Source organism: Lacerta agilis, chromosome 10 (assembly GCF_009819535.1).
Source record: "Lacerta agilis isolate rLacAgi1 chromosome 10, rLacAgi1.pri, whole genome shotgun sequence".
Classification (NCBI taxonomy): domain Eukaryota; kingdom Metazoa; phylum Chordata; class Lepidosauria; order Squamata; family Lacertidae; genus Lacerta; species Lacerta agilis.
This window is the reverse complement of record NC_046321.1, coordinates 27,725,126-27,744,078: the sequence shown is the minus strand read 5'-3', so window position 1 is coordinate 27,744,078 and position 18,953 is coordinate 27,725,126. Positions and strand designations below refer to the sequence as shown.

Below are 18,953 nucleotides of genomic sequence, written 5' to 3'. Positions count from 1 at the left end.
CCGCCTCCTCCTGTTTGGGGCCGCAGCAGCAATAAGCCCGAGTCCGGGGCTGAGAAGCGGGCCCGCCACGCCAGGAGTTCGCGACGGAGCGGCTGCGCGGCCACGGAACCCCCGGCCTGGCCATGGTGCTATTGAGGGCCTCTCGTCCTGCCCGGTCCCCCGAGTGACGGAACTGCCCCTGCCGCCGGAGGAGGAAGGGAGCACGACAACCCCGCCAGCGCCACTCGGTGAGAGGAGAGGGCGGCTGCCGGGAACGGCGCCTCAGGGTACAAGTGGCGCGGCGTGGAGGCGGCCGAAGGGAGCCACGGGGCACTTGCGGTGGCGCCTGGCAAGGGTGACCCTCGAAGCGGGAAAGGGGCGTGAAGGCGTGTGGTGCGGAAAAAGGAACGGCCCTTCGCCCCTTCCCACAGGCCAGGTGGCAAAGGGTGGCAGTGGGGCACCTCAGCGTCTTCAAAAGCTGCGCACAGCATCTTTTGGGTCTTGGTGGCATAGCCTAGAGATGGTGGCCCCCTGGGATGTGGCTTCCAAGTGATGGCATCTGCCACGCTGTCCTGTCTGATACCATATATGACATCAGGTCGTTGGGCCTTAGCCAGTGGGTGGGGTGCAGAGTGTGATGGTGGGGTGTGTTTTGTTTCTGCAATTTACATAAGTTTACGGACCACCTTTTTTCTACTTGGATGTAGGCAAGGTGACTCGAGTTCATAACATACATAGCTGTAGTCCTAGGTGCCACCGTTGTGCCACAGAGTGCTTAAATAAAATGGCCTTGTTGGGTGAGGATGAATGTGGGCGTTGAGCGTTGTGCAGAAATGAGTAAGTGGTACATGCAGTTGTGAGAGATGTGGCACATTTGATGCCGGTCAGTGTCCTAGTGATGGTGCTAAGATGTTGAACGTGGCAAATGTGCTGTGGAAACCCAACTTGACCTGCCACATCTGGCACTGAAAATGGGAAGAACCATAGGGAGCACAGTACCGTAATGCTTTGCTGAATAGCAGAAACACATAGCATTGCATGTGGTGCATGTCATCTTGAGTGGCATGATGTGGGCCTTATGGTGCTTTGGCGCTGAATGTGGCACTAGGTACAGTGCTGTAATATGGTGTGAGCTTAGTAGCTTTAGGAGGAGGAGTGTAGTGCTAAAGTGTGCCTGCTGAGTAGCATATCAATTAAAATCCAGCATTTACTATAAGCATTAAAACTAGATGATATTGGCCAAAAGTTTTATGAGTTTACAAAGCAGGTTTGAGACCCTAAGCTATTTGTTTGGTTGGACTACTTTTTATAATACAAATTATTAGATACTTATTAGATAAATTTCACCTTATGTTCCATCAACTTGTGTTCGGTATTAAATCACTTTTCTTTTTGCTTCTCTTTCAGCATTTCTTATTGCTGAAATTTATGTGAAGATAGTAGTAGGAGGCAATTTCAAACAGCCATCTATGTTTAATTGTAATTTACATCACACTCTAAAAGACTGATATGCATTAATTTTTCCAATGAGAAATTGACTCCAAGAGCCAGGTAACACTTCACTTTTGAAATTTGCTACTTTGGCTAAATATACATTTGGTGTTATTAGTTGTGAATTGTACAAACACATATGCATGACTATATTTTCCTGTAATTCTTGGCATCCAGGAAAGGATTCCTTCTTTGCGATGTGTAAGAATCTGCCTCCTTAATAAAGTATGCACCGTTTATAGGTAATGATTCCAAATTCTAAAGGTTGTGTGAATTGGTAGTATGTATTTTGCACAAGGTTCATAGCTTGTTTTTTATGAGAGGGCAGAAATAATTATTTTGTATCTTGAAATGATGGGGTTGGAAGTTCCATCTTGAAATGCTATGGGGTGTTTTGTAGTTCTGTAGTATTAAAAACATGGCATGGTTATTGTGGAGTTCTCTAGTAAACAAAACACACGAAGGAAGACTGTAATATTTGTAAGCCTCCTGTAGACTGAATACCGGTAGGTGAAGTGTACTAAACATATATTGTTCTTAATTTTTACATGCAGTGTTACATTTTCATGCTTAGTGTAGTTGAGCATCTTCAGTTATTTGAAGAGTAATTTCTCTGTGAGAATTGAATTGAATGGACTTGAATGGAAATTAACCCCATTGAAAGGAGTGAATTGCTTTGTATTATTTAGTTATAAATCGTCTGATACCTAAATTCTAGGAGCAAACCTTAATTGTCAGTTGCAGTGACTCCTTGAAATTGCTGCCCACTATCACATAGGATGTTGAGGAAAAGGTTTGAAGGACAATAATGAGTTATTATATAGAGCCTAAGATGTGACCCATCCATGCCTACATATGTTGTTTTTCCTCCTCTGTCACTATAGGACTACATCATCTTTTCAGCACTCCTTGAGCTATAGCTTGGTAATAGAAGAATAGATTCCTGCCAAGATAATTAATCCTGCCAAAACCCCTTGGGTGTCTTTTAAGAAATAGATCTATAAGCAATTGTGGTAGTAAAATGGAATACATAAAGCTTTTAGCTAAAATAGCTCTTAAAATATGATATTGAAAATAATATTTAGGAAAGCATTTCCAGTATGAGTTACAAATTGAGGAGGGAGAGGAATCCTTCCAGTGACAGGAAGTCACTTTGTCAAGAGTAGTCTGTTTTAATGTGTGATTCTTGACTGCTAGTACTAGTGATCTGGCTCAACTCAGAGGATGTGCTCCTTTCCCCCATTTACTATTTTTTTTTGCATGAGCGTTCACTGCAGAGTGTTCATAGAGCGTTTGCTTTGTTTTTCAGTGCAAACCGTGACTGGGAAGGCACAGATCACCTTGTGTCCAGGGAGTAGCACATGAACACTTGAGTCTGTAATGCAGCGTGGTGATCATTTTAACAACCCCAGAGGGATGCAATTTACAGGAAGCAAAGAGGGGAGGGGAGAATTAGCGAACACATTTCACCTGCTGCACAGTACGCTCTTTAAAATGTAACAACTGTAATTGGAATGAGCACCCCTTTAGCCTTGCAGTACAGTATAGCAAACTGTTCAGGAATGGTTGTCATATAGTGAAAGCTACTGCACATGAGATGCGGAAATGGCTTAGGCTTTTGCACCATAAGGTGTATGTGGAATGCCCTAAGCTGCTGTATCATGCAGCAGTTCCATATGTTCTCTCTTCTTGCAAGTGAGTTGTTTCCATGGCTTCTCCAGTTTTTGCTGCATCTGCTTTATCTATCAACAGTGCTCATTGGTCAAACTAGGACTAATGTTGTTACCACCCATCCACACTAGAGCCTAAGCCTACAGGCTTTTAGAAGACAATGTAAGCCATTGTGTAATCCCTTTGAGACAGACATTTAATGTTTTATTATGGACATGATTTATCTCTAACTGACCAATGCTGATTAACTCCCTTATCTTTTATAGCCTTTTTGTGTTTGGTAACTTTATATTAAATATTTATTGTAAGGTTTTTAGAGATATCTCTGCTCGTGAACTATTTATTGGTATATTGAAGTTGTAGAAATTTAAGATCATTGGATTGTTCATTCTCAAACTATGCACCTCAGGAGCACACATACATAAGACCTCATATACATAAAAATGAGTGATAGCCCTAGTGACACAAGCACTATTCAGATTGTTGTTGTTGTTGTTTTGCATACTATTAATACTAGACCATCTACATATGCATAATAGAAATGGTAGATCCTGGTCCCAAAGGGCTTAAAGTCTAAAAATAGACAAAAGCTTGACAACAGAGGAAGGAGTAAAAAATAATAGTGTTGCTCTTTCAATTGCAAGTGCTTTTGGAGGGGGGTTGTATCTTTGCAGAGAGGTAGGACAGAATTAATGTATCTCTACTCATTGGAGAACTAGAGAGCCACACTCCTGCCCCTGTGCTCCAGTTAAACACTGAGATGCGTGTTCATAACTAAAAATGTGATTAAAAAATAAAAAATTCCTTCCAGTAGCACCTTAGAGACCAACTAAGTTTGTTCTTGGTATGAGCTTTCGTGTGCATGCACACTTCTTCACACGAAAGCTCATACCAAGAACAAACTTAGTTGGTCTCTAAGGTGCTACTGGAAGGATTTCTTTATTTATTTTGTTTTGACTATGGCAGACCAAAATGTCTACCTACCTGTAACTAAAAATGTGATTGAATGGCATATCATTGTTGTGTGATTTCGTTAAAAGATTCCGTGTTTGCTGCCACAGCTAACAGAGCAATCCCTGTGCACCTATGTAGTTGAAAGCTGCTGAAGTCACAGCTCAGCCACAGATGCATTAGGTGGCTTTCTGGTGGGTTGTCTCAGAAACAAAATGGGCAATACTCTGAATGAATAGGATACAAGTGAAGCTTTATCTACTTTCCTAGTACATTAGTGTATGAAAATAATTTTTCACTTGCAACTCTCTATTGCTATTTCAAATAATTCCCTTTTAAACTCAGCTTTCACCTCTGTCTTTTTAAGACCTTAGTGTTCAACAAATGCTACTTCTGGGCAATATGTGTCTCCCTTTCCCTGAGGAGCTGCATGGCAAGCAGCAGTGAGATGGGTACGAGGCACATAGTGTGCATAGACTACTGGTAATTCTGGTACGGATTTTGGGAAGGTGACACATCCTAGAACTGCAGTGTTTGATCCTATTTTTCAAAGGAAGAGTGGTATGCTGGAAACAGCCTCCTCCCTTTCCTCTTGTTTCCTGTCTCATTCCAAAAAAAGAGTCTTGCTGTGGTATGCTGACCTATTATAATGTGGGTCAGTCCACACACACGCATACACACACACAAAAGATGGAGAAAGAAACTGCAGAAATAAATAGAGCAGAAAAACTCTCTTGGAGAAAGATAGTTGTTCATGGTAAAAGGGTTTCATTGTTGATCTGCACATCTGATTTAGGGTGGATGATGGGTGTTTGCAAGTGAGTTGGTTGACCTGGTATAGGAGGACAGTATTTAAGAACAAGGCAAAGGAAGGAATAGACTAAAGGTGCAGCTACAGGGATGATAAGAAGGGGCTGTGTTCTGTGAAAGTAAGGTAAGGAGAGATGCACTTTCCCATTCTGAATAAACTGAGAAACTTAAAATCTGGAAATAAATGTTGTCTCCAATCTAAATTTTACAGAACTTTTCAATATAAATTTCATTAACATTTTGTAACTGTTTAGAACTTACCATTTACTAAAAAAAGTTATTCATAGTCATTTACAGTGGAGAACTTTTTGTTTTGATGAAAAGAAAGACAGCTTGAGTGGCGTTTTTTGTCTTTTATTTCACTGAGCATACAGCCAGCTGTTTGGATAAAAAATGATGAATAGGCAAAAATCTCATGAGGATTTGGGCTATTCAGTCCCCCACAGTACAACTACAAAAGCTGTGTTTGGATGATGCTTTTTTGTATTGATAGCTTAATTATATCACTAATTGGCAGCCTTCTTCAGTGTGGGTGAACAAAATTCTTATATGCGTACCAGAAGCAAAAGTAAACTGGCATGGAATGAGATCCCAAAATATATGGGGCAGGTAAAGAGTACCTGCTGATGTTCTAGTTGAGGGACCTTACTCCTCTCTCTTTCCTGAGACTTCACTTTGTTTTTACCTAAAGAGGCAGTAACACATTAACCACAAATGAATGCAAAACTTAAGGTATACAGTAAATTAAAAGAATTTTAAGGTAAACTTTGATTCCCTTCACATTGACACAACAGCTCATTATACTGAGCATTCTTTTGTTGAGTAACCAAAGTAAGTACAGCCTTGCCATCTGCTTGGACTTCTGTTCCATGTGTCATGATGTCATGACATATGACACAACAGCCATTGAGGCAGTATATCATTCTACAGCGTTGTGTCAGATGCAGGACCTATCATTAGTCCCAACTTAAACATGAAGCTCCTGTATATTACTTTATATCCTTGACTTTCCTTCTCTCCTGCTTCTCAGAATAAAGAAAGAGATGCAGTGATGATGTTGCTTTTCAGACCCATCTTAAGTCAGGACATGAGTGACATAGAATCATAGAAAGCAACCTGGAATCATCGAATCATAGATTCCCTGCAATGCAGGAATCTTTTTGCCTAACATGGGGCCTAAACCCACATGAGGCTTCTCTAAAGGAGAGCTTCGCTTAGTGCACTTCAGCACTGTACTAAAGGAGAGCTTCGCCCAAGGCACTTCAGCAAGGCATTTCAGCATTTCAGCACTGTACCAAAGTTGAGGAAGAGGTGACACTAGCAGCAGGGGGCTTGTGCAACTATTGTTTTTTGTGTTGTCTTCTGTTGTTTTTTTAAAAAGGTAAATGACCCTGTAATGACCCTGGTATGGACAAGCAGATGGATATAAAGCGATTCTTCTTCTTCTTCTTCTTCTTCTTATTATTATTATTTTAAACACAGTTATATTAAGACTCTTTTAAAATTGTAACTTGGCTTTAAATGAAATTCACATTTAATACAAACCAAAAGAAAGTCTACACTTAGAATCTCTTGAAGCTGTGATTGTCTGTCAAACACAGAACCTGTGCCATGATTCTTTTTCATTCTGACCTTGGTCTTCAAAAGTGATTGGCTTAGTGCCCTCTCTGTCTACAGAGAGCACTGCTCAGAAAGTGGGAACCAGCACCTTGAATTGCCTCCAGAAGTATATAGATGGAGCAGCTGCTGGAAAATATTGTGTCTATTTCCATTCAGCACTTGATTGTTTGAGCAAACAAGGCCTTTGGTCTAATTTGACACTTCAGCATTTCAGTTATAAATTTGTCACCTATATGATAACTCTAAATATTGAGGTGTCCAAATTCAGTACACATGTTCAGGGCACAATCCTACATTTTAAGTTCAAAAGCCAACTCAGTCCACACACGTATTTTTAAAGTGGGTGGGTTGAGGTGCAATACAAATTGTAATGTCTCCGTTGAAGACTGAGAGATTAGAATGAAAGTTGGTGCACACATTTAAGACACAATTATGCCATTCATATTCAAACTCAAGATTTGCCCCTGCACCAGTTTTCAATACTTGCAAAGAATATTCAGTTACTCCAGTCCTTGAGTTTAGATATGCATGAATTAATGGTGTCAAGATAACAGTTTCGGATTGGTGAGTAGTAGCAGTGTATTTTTATATGCCTGTTGTCTTTGTCCATGGAGTTTTCTTGGCAGGGATACTGGAGGGATACTATTGGTTGGACAGTGTTCTTGAAGCGACTGGCATGAGTTTGGCCAAACTGCGGGCGGCAGTGGAGGATAGGGGTGCCTGGTGTGCTCTGGTCCATGGGGTCACGAAGAGTCGGACACGACTGAATAACAACAAGCAGTGTATTGGATAAAAAAGGCATCCCTAGCCACAACAACAACCTTTAGAACTCCAATCTGTGAATCTAATTAGGCCCACCAGACTTCCCCATTTGGACCGTGAGGCCCATTTTGGCCAAGCCTCACCCACCTGCCTGAAACCTGATGTCATATATCGTGTTAGTTGAAGTGCAGGTAAAGGCAGAGCTTTGACAAAGCCCCTTGCACAGTGTTTCCTAAACACTGGCGGTTGTGAAGGCTTTTGCTCAGTACTTCCCAAGTATCTACAATCAGCTGATTGCTGCACACACATTTTGTTGCCCACGCAGTTTAATTTCAAACCATGCAGGCAAAAATGAAACACCTGACATCACTGTGACCTGCAGAGGTGCACAGAGATGTGGCCAGCTGGCTGGATACAGTTCCCCACTCTTATGTTAGTAGAGTGACAATTCCTTGAAGAGGTAGACTCTCATACTCGGATAGTTCACAAACCTGAAATATATGGTGACCTGTTTATTTATTTCATAAAATGTATACACTGCTTGATTGTAAACACAAACAAAACTCAAAGAAATTTACATAAAAATTGACCTGTTGCTATGTAGAGATTGTTGGTATATCTCTGGTGGAATGAAAGTGTGTGCATTTTTTTTAATAATTCAAAGCAAGGGGAGGAAAATATTACTTGAAAACATACCACACATTCTAAAATTGTTGGGGATGAATGATCTGCTTGACTGCTTCATTAGTCAGATGCATTATTCACTGGTTGCATTCACTAGGGGGCAGTGTATGTTTCATGTGTTGTTCCTTTGCCTTCTTTGCATTTCGAATGCCTGTCTAGATACCTGCCATTTGAAAATGCATTTCCCCTTAAATTTCTTAGGGTTTTTTGTGGTGGAGCCGGGACTGGGCCAGGCGGGGGGCGGGGAAGAGTGATTTGTCCACTAGTGCAGTTAGGTAATTTTACACTCTGGTTTTCATGTGTAATCTTTTGTTTATTTCAAAATGTGTTAAGCCAGCCATGCTATGTTTGGAAGTGATCCCGCTCATTCTCTTGAGTTGGACCCTGAACCATTGCCTGAATATTATTTTCTGATGGCACCGTTGGGTTTGTTTTGCTTCATTCTAAAATCTTGGCTTGCACTTAGAATAGGGTATGTAGATTTATAGGTTCTGTAATCTGTTTAAATAATAAGAACACATTACAGTATATGAAGCACTGAGAACTCTCTATCTCAGTAATCTTTGCCACAATCCTTGCAAATGATATCATATATATTGCAAATGGAGTTGAAACTGAAAGATAGTGGTTTGCCTAATAATCTAGCTAAGTTTCAAAATCACATTGAGGCAATGATTTTATTAGGAAAACCTAAACAGCATAAAATAGTGTACATGCTTTTGAGTCCTCCAGAACTTTTCAGAAGAAAGGTTTGACTTCAGAGCTGTGTCTCTTCAGCTGGTTCCTATCCATGTTTCAAAAGTCCTGATTTTTTTCAAATAATCCTATTTGAAAAAATCAGGACTGCCAAATAAGTAGGCATGGGACGCGGGTGGTGCTGTGCGTTAAACCACAGAGCCCAGGGCCTGTCAACCAGAAGTTGGTGGTTCGAATCCCCACGACGGGGTGAGCTCCTGTTGCTTGATCCCTGCTCCTGCTAACCTAGCAGTTCAAAAGCACAAAGTGCAAGTAGATAAATAGGTACCACTCCAATGGGAAGGTAAATGGTGTTTCTGTGCGCTGCTCTGGTTCTCCAGAAGCGGCTTAGTCATATTGGCCACATGACCCGGAAGCTGTATGCCGGCTCCCTCGGCCAGTAAAGCGAGATGAACGCCGCAACCCCAGAGTCGTCCACAGCTGGACCTAATGGTCAGGGGTCCCTTTACCTTTACCTTTAAGTAGGCATAGGATTGCATCATTTAACTACCACTTTAGCACTAACAATGGAATGTCCAGTTCATTCTTTTGGGCTTCTTGATAGAAAGGCTCTATTATAAGAAGGTTGTTAATAAAGCATCTGTTATAAATTGCAGACAAAACCCCTGTTTGGGTATTGATATCTAACAGTCATGTGAATTGATCATAAAGGGGAGTGTTTGTGTAGACTAGGGTTGGTGTGTTGTTTTTTTAAACTATCTTCGTTTATTGTAGGCACTGCTGTGATTTACACTATCTCTTTACATTGTAACAGGTTTGGATAGCCTTCTCTCCTCAGCCTCACAGATACCTAATAATTTCTTTCACCTTTTCATTCAAGCTTAATTGGCTAGGCATACATCTGTGGTAAATCCTTCCCACATGTGTATTTCATAAGCTTAGCAAAAACCTCTTACTTGTGCCCTGTGGTGTGTAGAATGTTGTCAGACGGAAACCAATTTCCTCCAGACTCAGCAGCAAAGAAGTCTCAAACTCCACCCTGTTTTCAGTTTCCTGAGCGTCATCTTTTTCTATAGAACTTCTTTCTTTCTCTTTCTTTCTTTCTTTCTTTCTTTTTTTCTTTCCCTCCCTCCCTCTGCTTCAAGCACATCTGGGTTTTCCCCTCTTTCCAAGTGGAGTCTTCATGTTATATTTAGCATTTCCACAGATCTCCCCTCAAACCCCACTTCTCATGCAAACGCTGACCTTTTGAGTGCAGCTTTTGACTGCAATAATCCCTGACCATTAGCCATGTGGCTGAGGTTTATGGGAGTTGGGAGTCCAACAACATCTGGAGGGCACCAACTCTGGCAACAATGGTCTATACCAGTGGTTTGCAATTAGCTAATTACCGAGGACCCCCTATTTTTCAAAGCCAAGCCACAGACTCCCTACTTTTGAAAATTTTGTTAACTCTATGGTAGTTACCTCTGCAAAGCAATTTTTTTGAATAAAATGTGGGGTAGCCTCTAATAAGCAAAGGATTTTAGGTATACTAAAAAACAGACTAGGGCTGAGCAATACCTGGTTTTCAACATCGTGATATATCAGCAGCTAAACACCACAATATTCCAATACATCACAATGTCTGAAATTGGAGATCTGGCATGGGAATGAGGAAAGGAGAATTCACAGAAATTGAGCGGGTGGGGTGTGTGCAGATCAGGGGTTGGGATGAGGGAAGGAGCAGCAACAGAGATCAGGTGGGTAGGATGCCTGCAGATGAAGGAAGAAGCAGTCATGGAGACTGGATGGGTGCAGGGAGGAGAGGAAGCAGAATCACCTCCACAGTATGGTTTGAGTGGGGGGGGGGTAAGGGTGGAGATGGGGGGGGGTGCATCAAGCCGCTGCCATCAACAGGACAGCCAGCGAAGATGCACATCCACTGTGGCTGCTGTTGATTTCCTGCTGACTGAGAAAAGCTGCTTCGCCTCAGTGCCACGGGAAGGTAGTGCCACAGTGCCCTGAGGTGAGGGCCATCAGCTGCCTTGTTCTCCATCAGTGTGAGGGGAAGGCAGCTCAGACCAGCAGCATATTGGCAGTGCCTTGAATTCAGCTGCCCTGCTCTCCCTTGCACAAGAAGCAACATATTGCTGCTTATTGCCAGGTCAAAATCGTTATCGCAGTGGAATTTCAAAACCGATTTTGGCCAATATATTGAAAAATCACACAGTGCTAAAACAGACCATAAGATTTGTGCTATTACCCGTGCAAAAATGACAAAAATTTAGTTGGGGGGAGGCAAGGGATGGGGCCGCGGACCCCCTGGGTGTGTTCCGTGGACCCCCAGGGGTCCTCGGACCCCTATTTGGGAACCACTGGTCTATATGCTATCTCCTTGTTCTTTGTGCACTATGGGGATTTGTCAGTCTCCATTCTTTTCAAAAAGCTTTGTGTTCCATGCAGAATTTACCATTGGGTATTTTTTATCATATATTCAGACTGGGTGGATATTTCAGCAATGAGAATGATGTATTAAAACAAACTGAAGTAGGAATTGTTATGTAACCAGAATGGCGGCTGGCCCAGCAAGAACAATCAAAAGATCTATGTTGAAAGGGGACTCTCCACGTGCTTACCTTATTTGCTCTTTTCTTGTAAGGCCAGAGGAAAACAAAATCACATGTTGATTCTTTTTATAGTCTACTGGTCTGGTTGTGATAAATGTAAAGACTACATATAGAAATACTTTGTTCTCCAAATTTTTTTCCTGCTGTGTGTATCACTTTTGTAATTCACACATAGTTGTGCTTCATAATTTCAGTTTAACAACTTAGATAATTTACCTATTGCCTTTATTCCCCCATTTCTTAGAGACAAGAGTACTTGCTTATGATCTCATTTCCAGACTACTTGATCTTCTTCGCTGCTGACACTTTGTCAGTTTTTGAATTTGTATAATCAGCGTAGCTAATGATTATGAACATTTAATCCATAAATGTTTGGATTTTTTTTCTGCTCAGATGTACTTCTGATTCTGTCAGAACAGTCAGACTCAGACGGGAGGTTTTAAGTCAGTACCAGGCTACCACATCTATATATTGGTTGGGCACACATATACCATGTAAAGCCAATACATTTCTATCAAGTGTTAGTGCTTTTTACTACCCTCTGTTCTGTATGAAGTTTTTGCTTCATGGGGTGACTTGAGAGAAGAGATCACTAGATGCACAAACAGCCAGCTTCTTCCTGCGGTCTCAAAACAGTCACCTTAAAATGTTGTGCCCCTTGTTTTTGAAAAAAACTTATTGTAATTCTTTGTATAATCACTTAAGAAAGGAATAAGATTGAATGTGTTAATAGAGTATCAAAAATGCATGATTATTTTAGGCAGTGTTCCAGAATTCTCTGCGATTTAAATTTAGAACTGCTTTTCACATGTCTGACCTTCTTTCTGATTGTTCAGTGGCTGACGAGTAGCTGATACCTTAGGTACATGAGTGATTTCTCCCAAATTATTCCTGTTTACCTTTGCTACTGGAGGCCTTTACACTTGACAGAAATGTTTAGCAAAATTCTGGGATAACTGTGAGGTGTTCTGGCTATGATAGGTTGTTTCTGCTATTTTGAAACTTTTCTGTTTATATGTATATATATGTGTGTGTGTGTGTGTGTGTGTGTGTATATATATATATATATATATATATATATATATATATATATATATATATTATTCCTCTTTAGATTTGAAGGACCCACAACTCTGAGGACATGATGATCGTAGTGACTGGAGTCATGTCTGTGCCTGAGCTGGGCTCCCCAGCCAGCACTCCTGCTGCAGCCCCCAATTTATCCTGGATGTCTGAGGTTGGCACTCCCACTGCTGTGGAGCAACCAATATTCCTAATGACTACAGCTGCCCAGGCCATCTCAGGTTTCTTCGTGTGGAGTGCTTTGCTTATTACTTGCCATCAGGTAAGCAAAATAAAATACTTCCAGCATTTTGAATGGTACTTTGTAAAGGCACCTTTTCTACTGCAGCCTGAGAAAGAGAAAGAAAGGGAGATCTGTTAAATTTACTGGGCTGACTACAGTTAAGCTTGCTGTAGCCTTACCTGTTCTACTCTCTGCCATCATTGGATCATGTAGAATGGATGGAGCTTGTTGCCCAAAGTGGTTACTGCTACTTCTGTTTTAAGCTACAGATCACTTTATGCAATATTATGGCCTATAGCGTAAATGAGCAATCTCCAACCCCATTTGCACAATGTATACAGGTGCACCTATGGATTAACACCATGTTTTGAACAAGCCCCCATGTAGCTTGAAGGGTGCGTCTTTACTTTAGTTGTGATACAGATGTTTATCAGGTAGAATATATGTTTGTCAGGTATTTGCTGTGGTGCGATCAGTCTGTTCTCGTAGAGTAGTGAGAGTGGAAACGATGTGGCTAAAAACAGCTAGAGTATGGGGAGGATACAGGACTTTGCTGTTCCATCCCATTGTGTGTGAGAGAAGCAAACCTCAGAGCTGTTCAGACAGTGCCAGCTTGTACATAAGGCTGCAGCTGCCAGGAAGCTGTCCAGAAATTAGTCTCTTCAGCTCGCCATTAAGTTCATGGTGCCCATGTCTTGCCTAACAATAAATCTAGGCAGTAACTTGTAGGGAAAAGCAGGGCAATGTCAAAGCTATAGAAGATCAAGCATCTTTCCTGTCAGACTGCTAATAGTATGGACGGATTGCTATGATAGGCCCTAGGGCCTTTATTCCAGAATCCTAAGTAGTAATTAGTCCGTCAACTTCAGAGGTATGCAGACAGCACACTTCCCTCATAGTAATACAGTTGATTGGCTTAGGAATGATGTACATTTAATTAAGTGTGTTTCATTGGGGTGGGGGTGGGAGAAGGCTATGTAATGATGATGTGCCATGATTCATGGGGTTTAATAACCCTTTGGCTTTATCTTCCAATTTCATAGCTCTGTCTGTTCTTAGCACAAGGAATAAACAGCCATTTATCATTTTAAATTTCTGCCCAAAATGTCTGTCATGATGATGAACACGCTGTACAAATGATTTCAGCGAACCTGGTTGCACGGTGAAGAGGAGGTGGCAGAGGCATTTTCCTCTCTCTCCTCTTGCCGCCAGCTTTTCTGCTGGAAGACTTGGCTGCTGCATTTCATCAGGTTGGTGGGTGACGGTACAAACCAAATTTAGCATCCTCTTTGTAATGCTGTCTAATAGTGTCCTTGTATGATGAGTAACACATACAAACCCTACAATTTTATCAACCTGTGTTTAACACCTGTGGGTTAATGAATAGATAAGTGACTATCCATTGGAGAGCTACAGAGCATTATTGAAACTGGCTGTGTGAGATTCAAAAGGGGATTAGCTACTTTATGAATCAGAATAGCAGCTTACCTGACATTTACTTGGGCAGCAACAATGAATCTTATTAGTTCTTCTTCTTCAGAACATTAATTGGTCATTTGCTGCATGTCTGCTGGAATAGCGCCATCTGATCTTGGTGTGTAAACAAACAGTTGGCCCCCAGAGTCTACGAAGGGAGAGTTCTAGTCTTATTATCTGTGTTGTTGTGGAATTCATGGACACAGAACGTAGTCAAGAGCACTTGTGTAGATGGATTTAAAGGAGAGAAATCCATGGAGGATGACTATCAAAACGCTGTTAGAATTGATAGCTAAGTGAATCCTCTGCAATAACAGGCAACATATCAGATGTTAGGGACAAATAAGAGGGCTGATGCCTTCATGTTCTGCTTTTGAGTTCCCCCAAGGCATCTTGCTGACTGGCCTCATTTGGGAATTAGTTGAACCTTTGGTCTGATATAGCAGGACTCTTTCCTCTTAGTAGTATAACTGTTTCATGCATTACAGCTGTAAGATTGACTCCGTAGATTGATTGCACGCTTATTTAAGTATCTGAAGAATTTTTATGTATCTCTTCAACTGAAAAAGGCCTCCAGAATGGCTTGCAATATCAATTGAGCTCTGTTATGAAGCCTGAGACTCAGCTGACTAAAACTGCTCAATATCTTTGCACTGAATTATATCTGATTGGCTGTGTAAAACTAGATTATAAGGCAAAGAGCAGCTAGGGTGTTCTATTGAAGCCAACTAGCCATAATCATACAATCATTTTCCCTATGCAAAAGAAAAAAAAAACCCTAGGAAATGCCTCCTTTTTTGAAGAATTTCCTGTGTTTGCACTCCTGGCGCTGCTGCTATCTGGAAACACCCTGTGGGCCAAGAAAAGCACTAATTCAAAATTACTGTTCATAACCAACGTTCTAATGCACTCTTTATCCAGTCTGTTTCTAGTCAGTAAAGATTTTAACTTGTAAGAGAGACAAGCTACCATGTAAAACAAAACATTTTAAAGATGAGATTTGATTCATTTGCAAAACTTATTGGTGGACTCTTCTGTTATTAGAAAGCACAATAGAGTTTATGTTTGAGAGACGTCTTATATGTCTTTGCAGATTAAAGTTGTGTTTTTGGCTGATCCTTACTTTGGTTGTCTTATATTTATAGATCCAAAAACATTATTTTTGTGTGGGATCATGACAATACAGAAGGCTCTGATACTGCATTGCACTGGAAATATAAGAGCCATATGAATCATGTATATGTGCTTAAATCTGGTTTCTAAAAGTAATGTATTGAAGCTGTGAAATGTAGACACCTGGATAATGAATGTGAACGATAGTATAGGATAGCTTCAGTATTGTAGCCATTTCACAGCTTCAGTACATTACATTTAGAATCCAAATCAGTTTGTAATTAAATAAGTAAATCCCAAGTGAAAAGTATATCATTCAGATCCCTAGTAAGGTAAAGGTAAAGGACCTCTGGACAGTTAAGGTGACTATGGGGTTGCGGCGCTCATCTCGCTTTCAGGCTGAGGGAGCCTGCATTTGTCCACAGAAAGTTTTCTGGGTCATGTGGCCAGCATGATTAAATCGCTACTGGTGCACAGAGGACCATGATGAGTGTCAGAGTGTTTACCTTCCCGCCACAGCGGTACCTATTTATCTACTTGCACTGGCATGCTTTCGAACTGCTACATTGGCAGGAGCTGAGACAGAGCAACGGGAGCTCACCCCGTTGCGGGGATTCAAACCGCTGACCAGTGAGCCCAAGAGGCTCAGTGGTTTAGACCACAGCACCACCCGTGTCCAGATTCCTAGTACTTAAAAAAAAGATCCCTAGTACTAGTAGTTTTTTTAAAAAAACAGTAAAATTATTCTTATCTTTCGGGTAGAAAAAATACGGTGGGAAAGTTGCTTTTTTATCTTACAGTAAATATAGTACAGAATGTTCATTTATTTACATTTTTATAGCAATTTATATATTCATAAGCTACCCTACTTTGTAAATGAATTTTATCCCTTGTTCTTGTTTAAGGATAAAGAGCAGATGTAGGGCAAACATATACCTTACAGTGCAAAAACCAAGTAAATATATCCTGCTAAGCTATAAACTCAGTAAGAAGCCTCATGAGAGCAAAAAAGTGCTTATATGTTGTGTATGGCATTGCATTCTTAAATTCTCATTATTACTCCTCTTCCTCCTTAGCTTACTTTTGTTCTAATTTGACTTTATCCCATTCATCATCTTTTTCATCCAGATCTATATGCACCTTCGTTGCTACAGTTGCCCCAATGAGCAACGCTATATTGTCCGGATCCTCTTCATTGTGCCCATTTATGCTGTCGACTCATGGCTCAGCCTCCTTTTCTTCACCAATGACCAGTACTATGTTTACTTTGGCACAGTGCGGGATTGCTATGAAGGTAAGGTGCTGGAATGCATTGAAACAGGCTAGAAAGAAGGTGGTGCTTTGTATGTGAGCCTGAAGGAAGTACCCTTCCACAAGGTTCTTAGTTAAATATGGGGTTGTGTTCTAAATATGGAGAAGTGGCAGGAAGTCTATGGCAATGATGGGATGATAGGCCAAACTGCTGGCAATAGATATTGCTCGCTACAGCAGAAAAGTAATCTGTATATGAACTAATACATAGGGATGGAATAAATGCAATATGTTGTTAGAATCTGTGGACATTCTCCCCATCATATAAGAAGGTTCAGATGATGTAAAATAATATTGGCACAGAATTCAGAAGCCCAGATACAAGACCTCAAGAAACCATGCAAATAGGTACGACTCCTTTGGTTCTGGTGATTCACTCAATAGATTATACCAGTAATTTTCCATCAAAGAAGAAAAGAGAATGTGTGAGTGAGTTCTCTCAGCAGATTACTACTAAATCAACCTGAGCAGTCGCTCTAGGATAGCCTTCGCCAACTTGGGACCACCAAATGTTTTGGACTACTGGTAGAATTCTGCAGCTGTCCAGCTACTGGTCCCAGATACCTGAAAGATGCTTTCTAGGAAGCATGTGCAAAAAAGACTTGCATTCCTCTGGTTTTCATAAAAACCTGTAAATACAGTTTCATTTTGTTTTTAAATTAGGGCAGTTATGGCTTATTTAATACAATCTCCTGAAATTGTTCAGAAGGACAAATATGTGAATGATCTCATGACTAGATTTCCTGCTCCAATGCTAGAGAGCATGTGACAAATTTAAACTGATTATGGTGCAGATGCATTCATTGCAGAGTTTCTTTATCTTTAACTCGAAAACAACCTTCAACAAGATTCCTATTTAAATAAGTTGACAATATTCTTTTTCTGGTTACTTAGGTAGAACACACTGATTGGGATGAAACAAAAAAATTATCCTGCAGCATTTGCTGTACTTTAAAAGGTTTTAGTCTTTGGATCTTGTGAGATTTTGTTTTGTTTTGAGCAAGCCATACTAAGAGAGTCTGTTTGCTGCTGAGTTTCATAGCCATATGAAAATATGCTTTATATGATACTAGTGCAATATTTGCTCATGTACAACTGTGGTTAGGGGTTCAGTGGGCTTTTCACACCTGTGACAATACATTGGGATGTGTTAGCAGATGGCAGATGTACACACATACAATCCAGAGGCCATCTTTGTTTGGCCTGGCTTTCCCTTTCCTCTGCCTTTGCTGAGTGTGTATATAAAGGCGTAGCTGCCATAGCAGGAAGCCTGCTGCTCTGTGAAATTCATCTCCTAGCAACAGCTATTATCCCCTTTGCCTCGCCTAGGGAGTTTGCAAACATCACAACATCTGCTCAGAGGGTCAGCCCATATTCTAAAGTTTGTCAGCTTGATGGCCTGTATGCAAATTGGTTTTGGTCCCCCTCCCTGCTTTCATACTTTCTGTAGTTGAAACTATGTCTAGGAAAATCAGAAAACAGGAGGGGGTGGGAATCTCCTTTCATTTCAAAAGAGATTTTTCCCTTGAGAAAGTCTGCCCTTGGAAAACGTTAAAGAAAATACTCCGCTGGAATCTATGGCATTTAGTGTTTGGTGTTTTTTTTTGTTTTTAGTTGGTAGTATTCTTTGAGGATTTAAATAACATCTTCAACTGGAAATGTTGGCAGTAGAGCACTAGCTAGAGACTTCAGCACAATCTTATGCATGTCTCCTTTGAAGAAAGTGCTATTGCATGTTAAATAGGATTTTTTCCAAGATAAATTTGCATAGGTGTGTGTGTGCAACCTAAATGTACTTCCATGAGGAGCTTGACGAATGTTGTAAACACTTTTGTTCTCTTCCACCTAATTTCATCTTCTCCTAAACAAGGTCCCAGAATAGGCAGCTCCTGCTATAATGAGCCCTTCCTGTATCAGAGGGCAGGGCGGAAACCTCTTGAACAGCAGTGTGCTTTTGGTTATTCCTCCCACAAAAGCACTGAACTTGTTTTGTAGACATCTGGAGATGCAGGAAGATTGTTGACTGGGGCAAGCCTTCATTCTGTGTAATAATACATTCCTTATATAATTGATTGGTTCCTATAGAATTCTGTGAACAGAATTGGATACAAGAAGCTGTCTGGTAGTTTTTACTGAATTAATATTTTCTGGGACCTTTTATCCAAATAAACCCTTATGATTGTGGCACTGAGTTTGGGTTGAGGATAGGCTGAGAGATAGTGACTGGCTGGAGATCACCCAATGAGCATAGTGGGTGCTTCTTCTTTTACCATTGTGCCATACCAAGTTTCATTTTGGTGACCTGGAGTGGAGTGGTATGCCAGTCACCATTTTTGGGGACATGATATACCCTGTTTAGGTTTTATTAACTCTTGTGTTCAACAACATGACAGCAAGAAGCAGCCCACACTCTTCCCTGCAGTCCACATACACCGCATGGACATCTGTAAGGACCACCTCCTTACAGATGTAAT

The 18,953-nt window shown here is 40.9% G+C and overlaps 1 protein-coding gene across 2 annotated transcripts in view; it reads left to right on the top strand.

Annotated features, from left to right (window-relative positions):
- The window catches only part of TMEM184B (transmembrane protein 184B), a 30,847-nt gene continuing 11,894 nt past the window's right edge, over positions 1-18,953 (top strand). The window contains exons 1-3 of one of the 2 annotated variants that reach the window (XM_033162150.1): positions 1-227; positions 12,388-12,618; positions 16,297-16,462. In XM_033162150.1, the coding sequence (XP_033018041.1) occupies positions 12,415-12,618; positions 16,297-16,462 (370 nt within the window). In that variant the 5' untranslated portion in view covers positions 1-227; positions 12,388-12,414. The remainder of the gene's footprint in view (positions 228-12,387; positions 12,619-16,296; positions 16,463-18,953) is intronic. The other variant, XM_033162151.1, reaches the window with a different exon arrangement.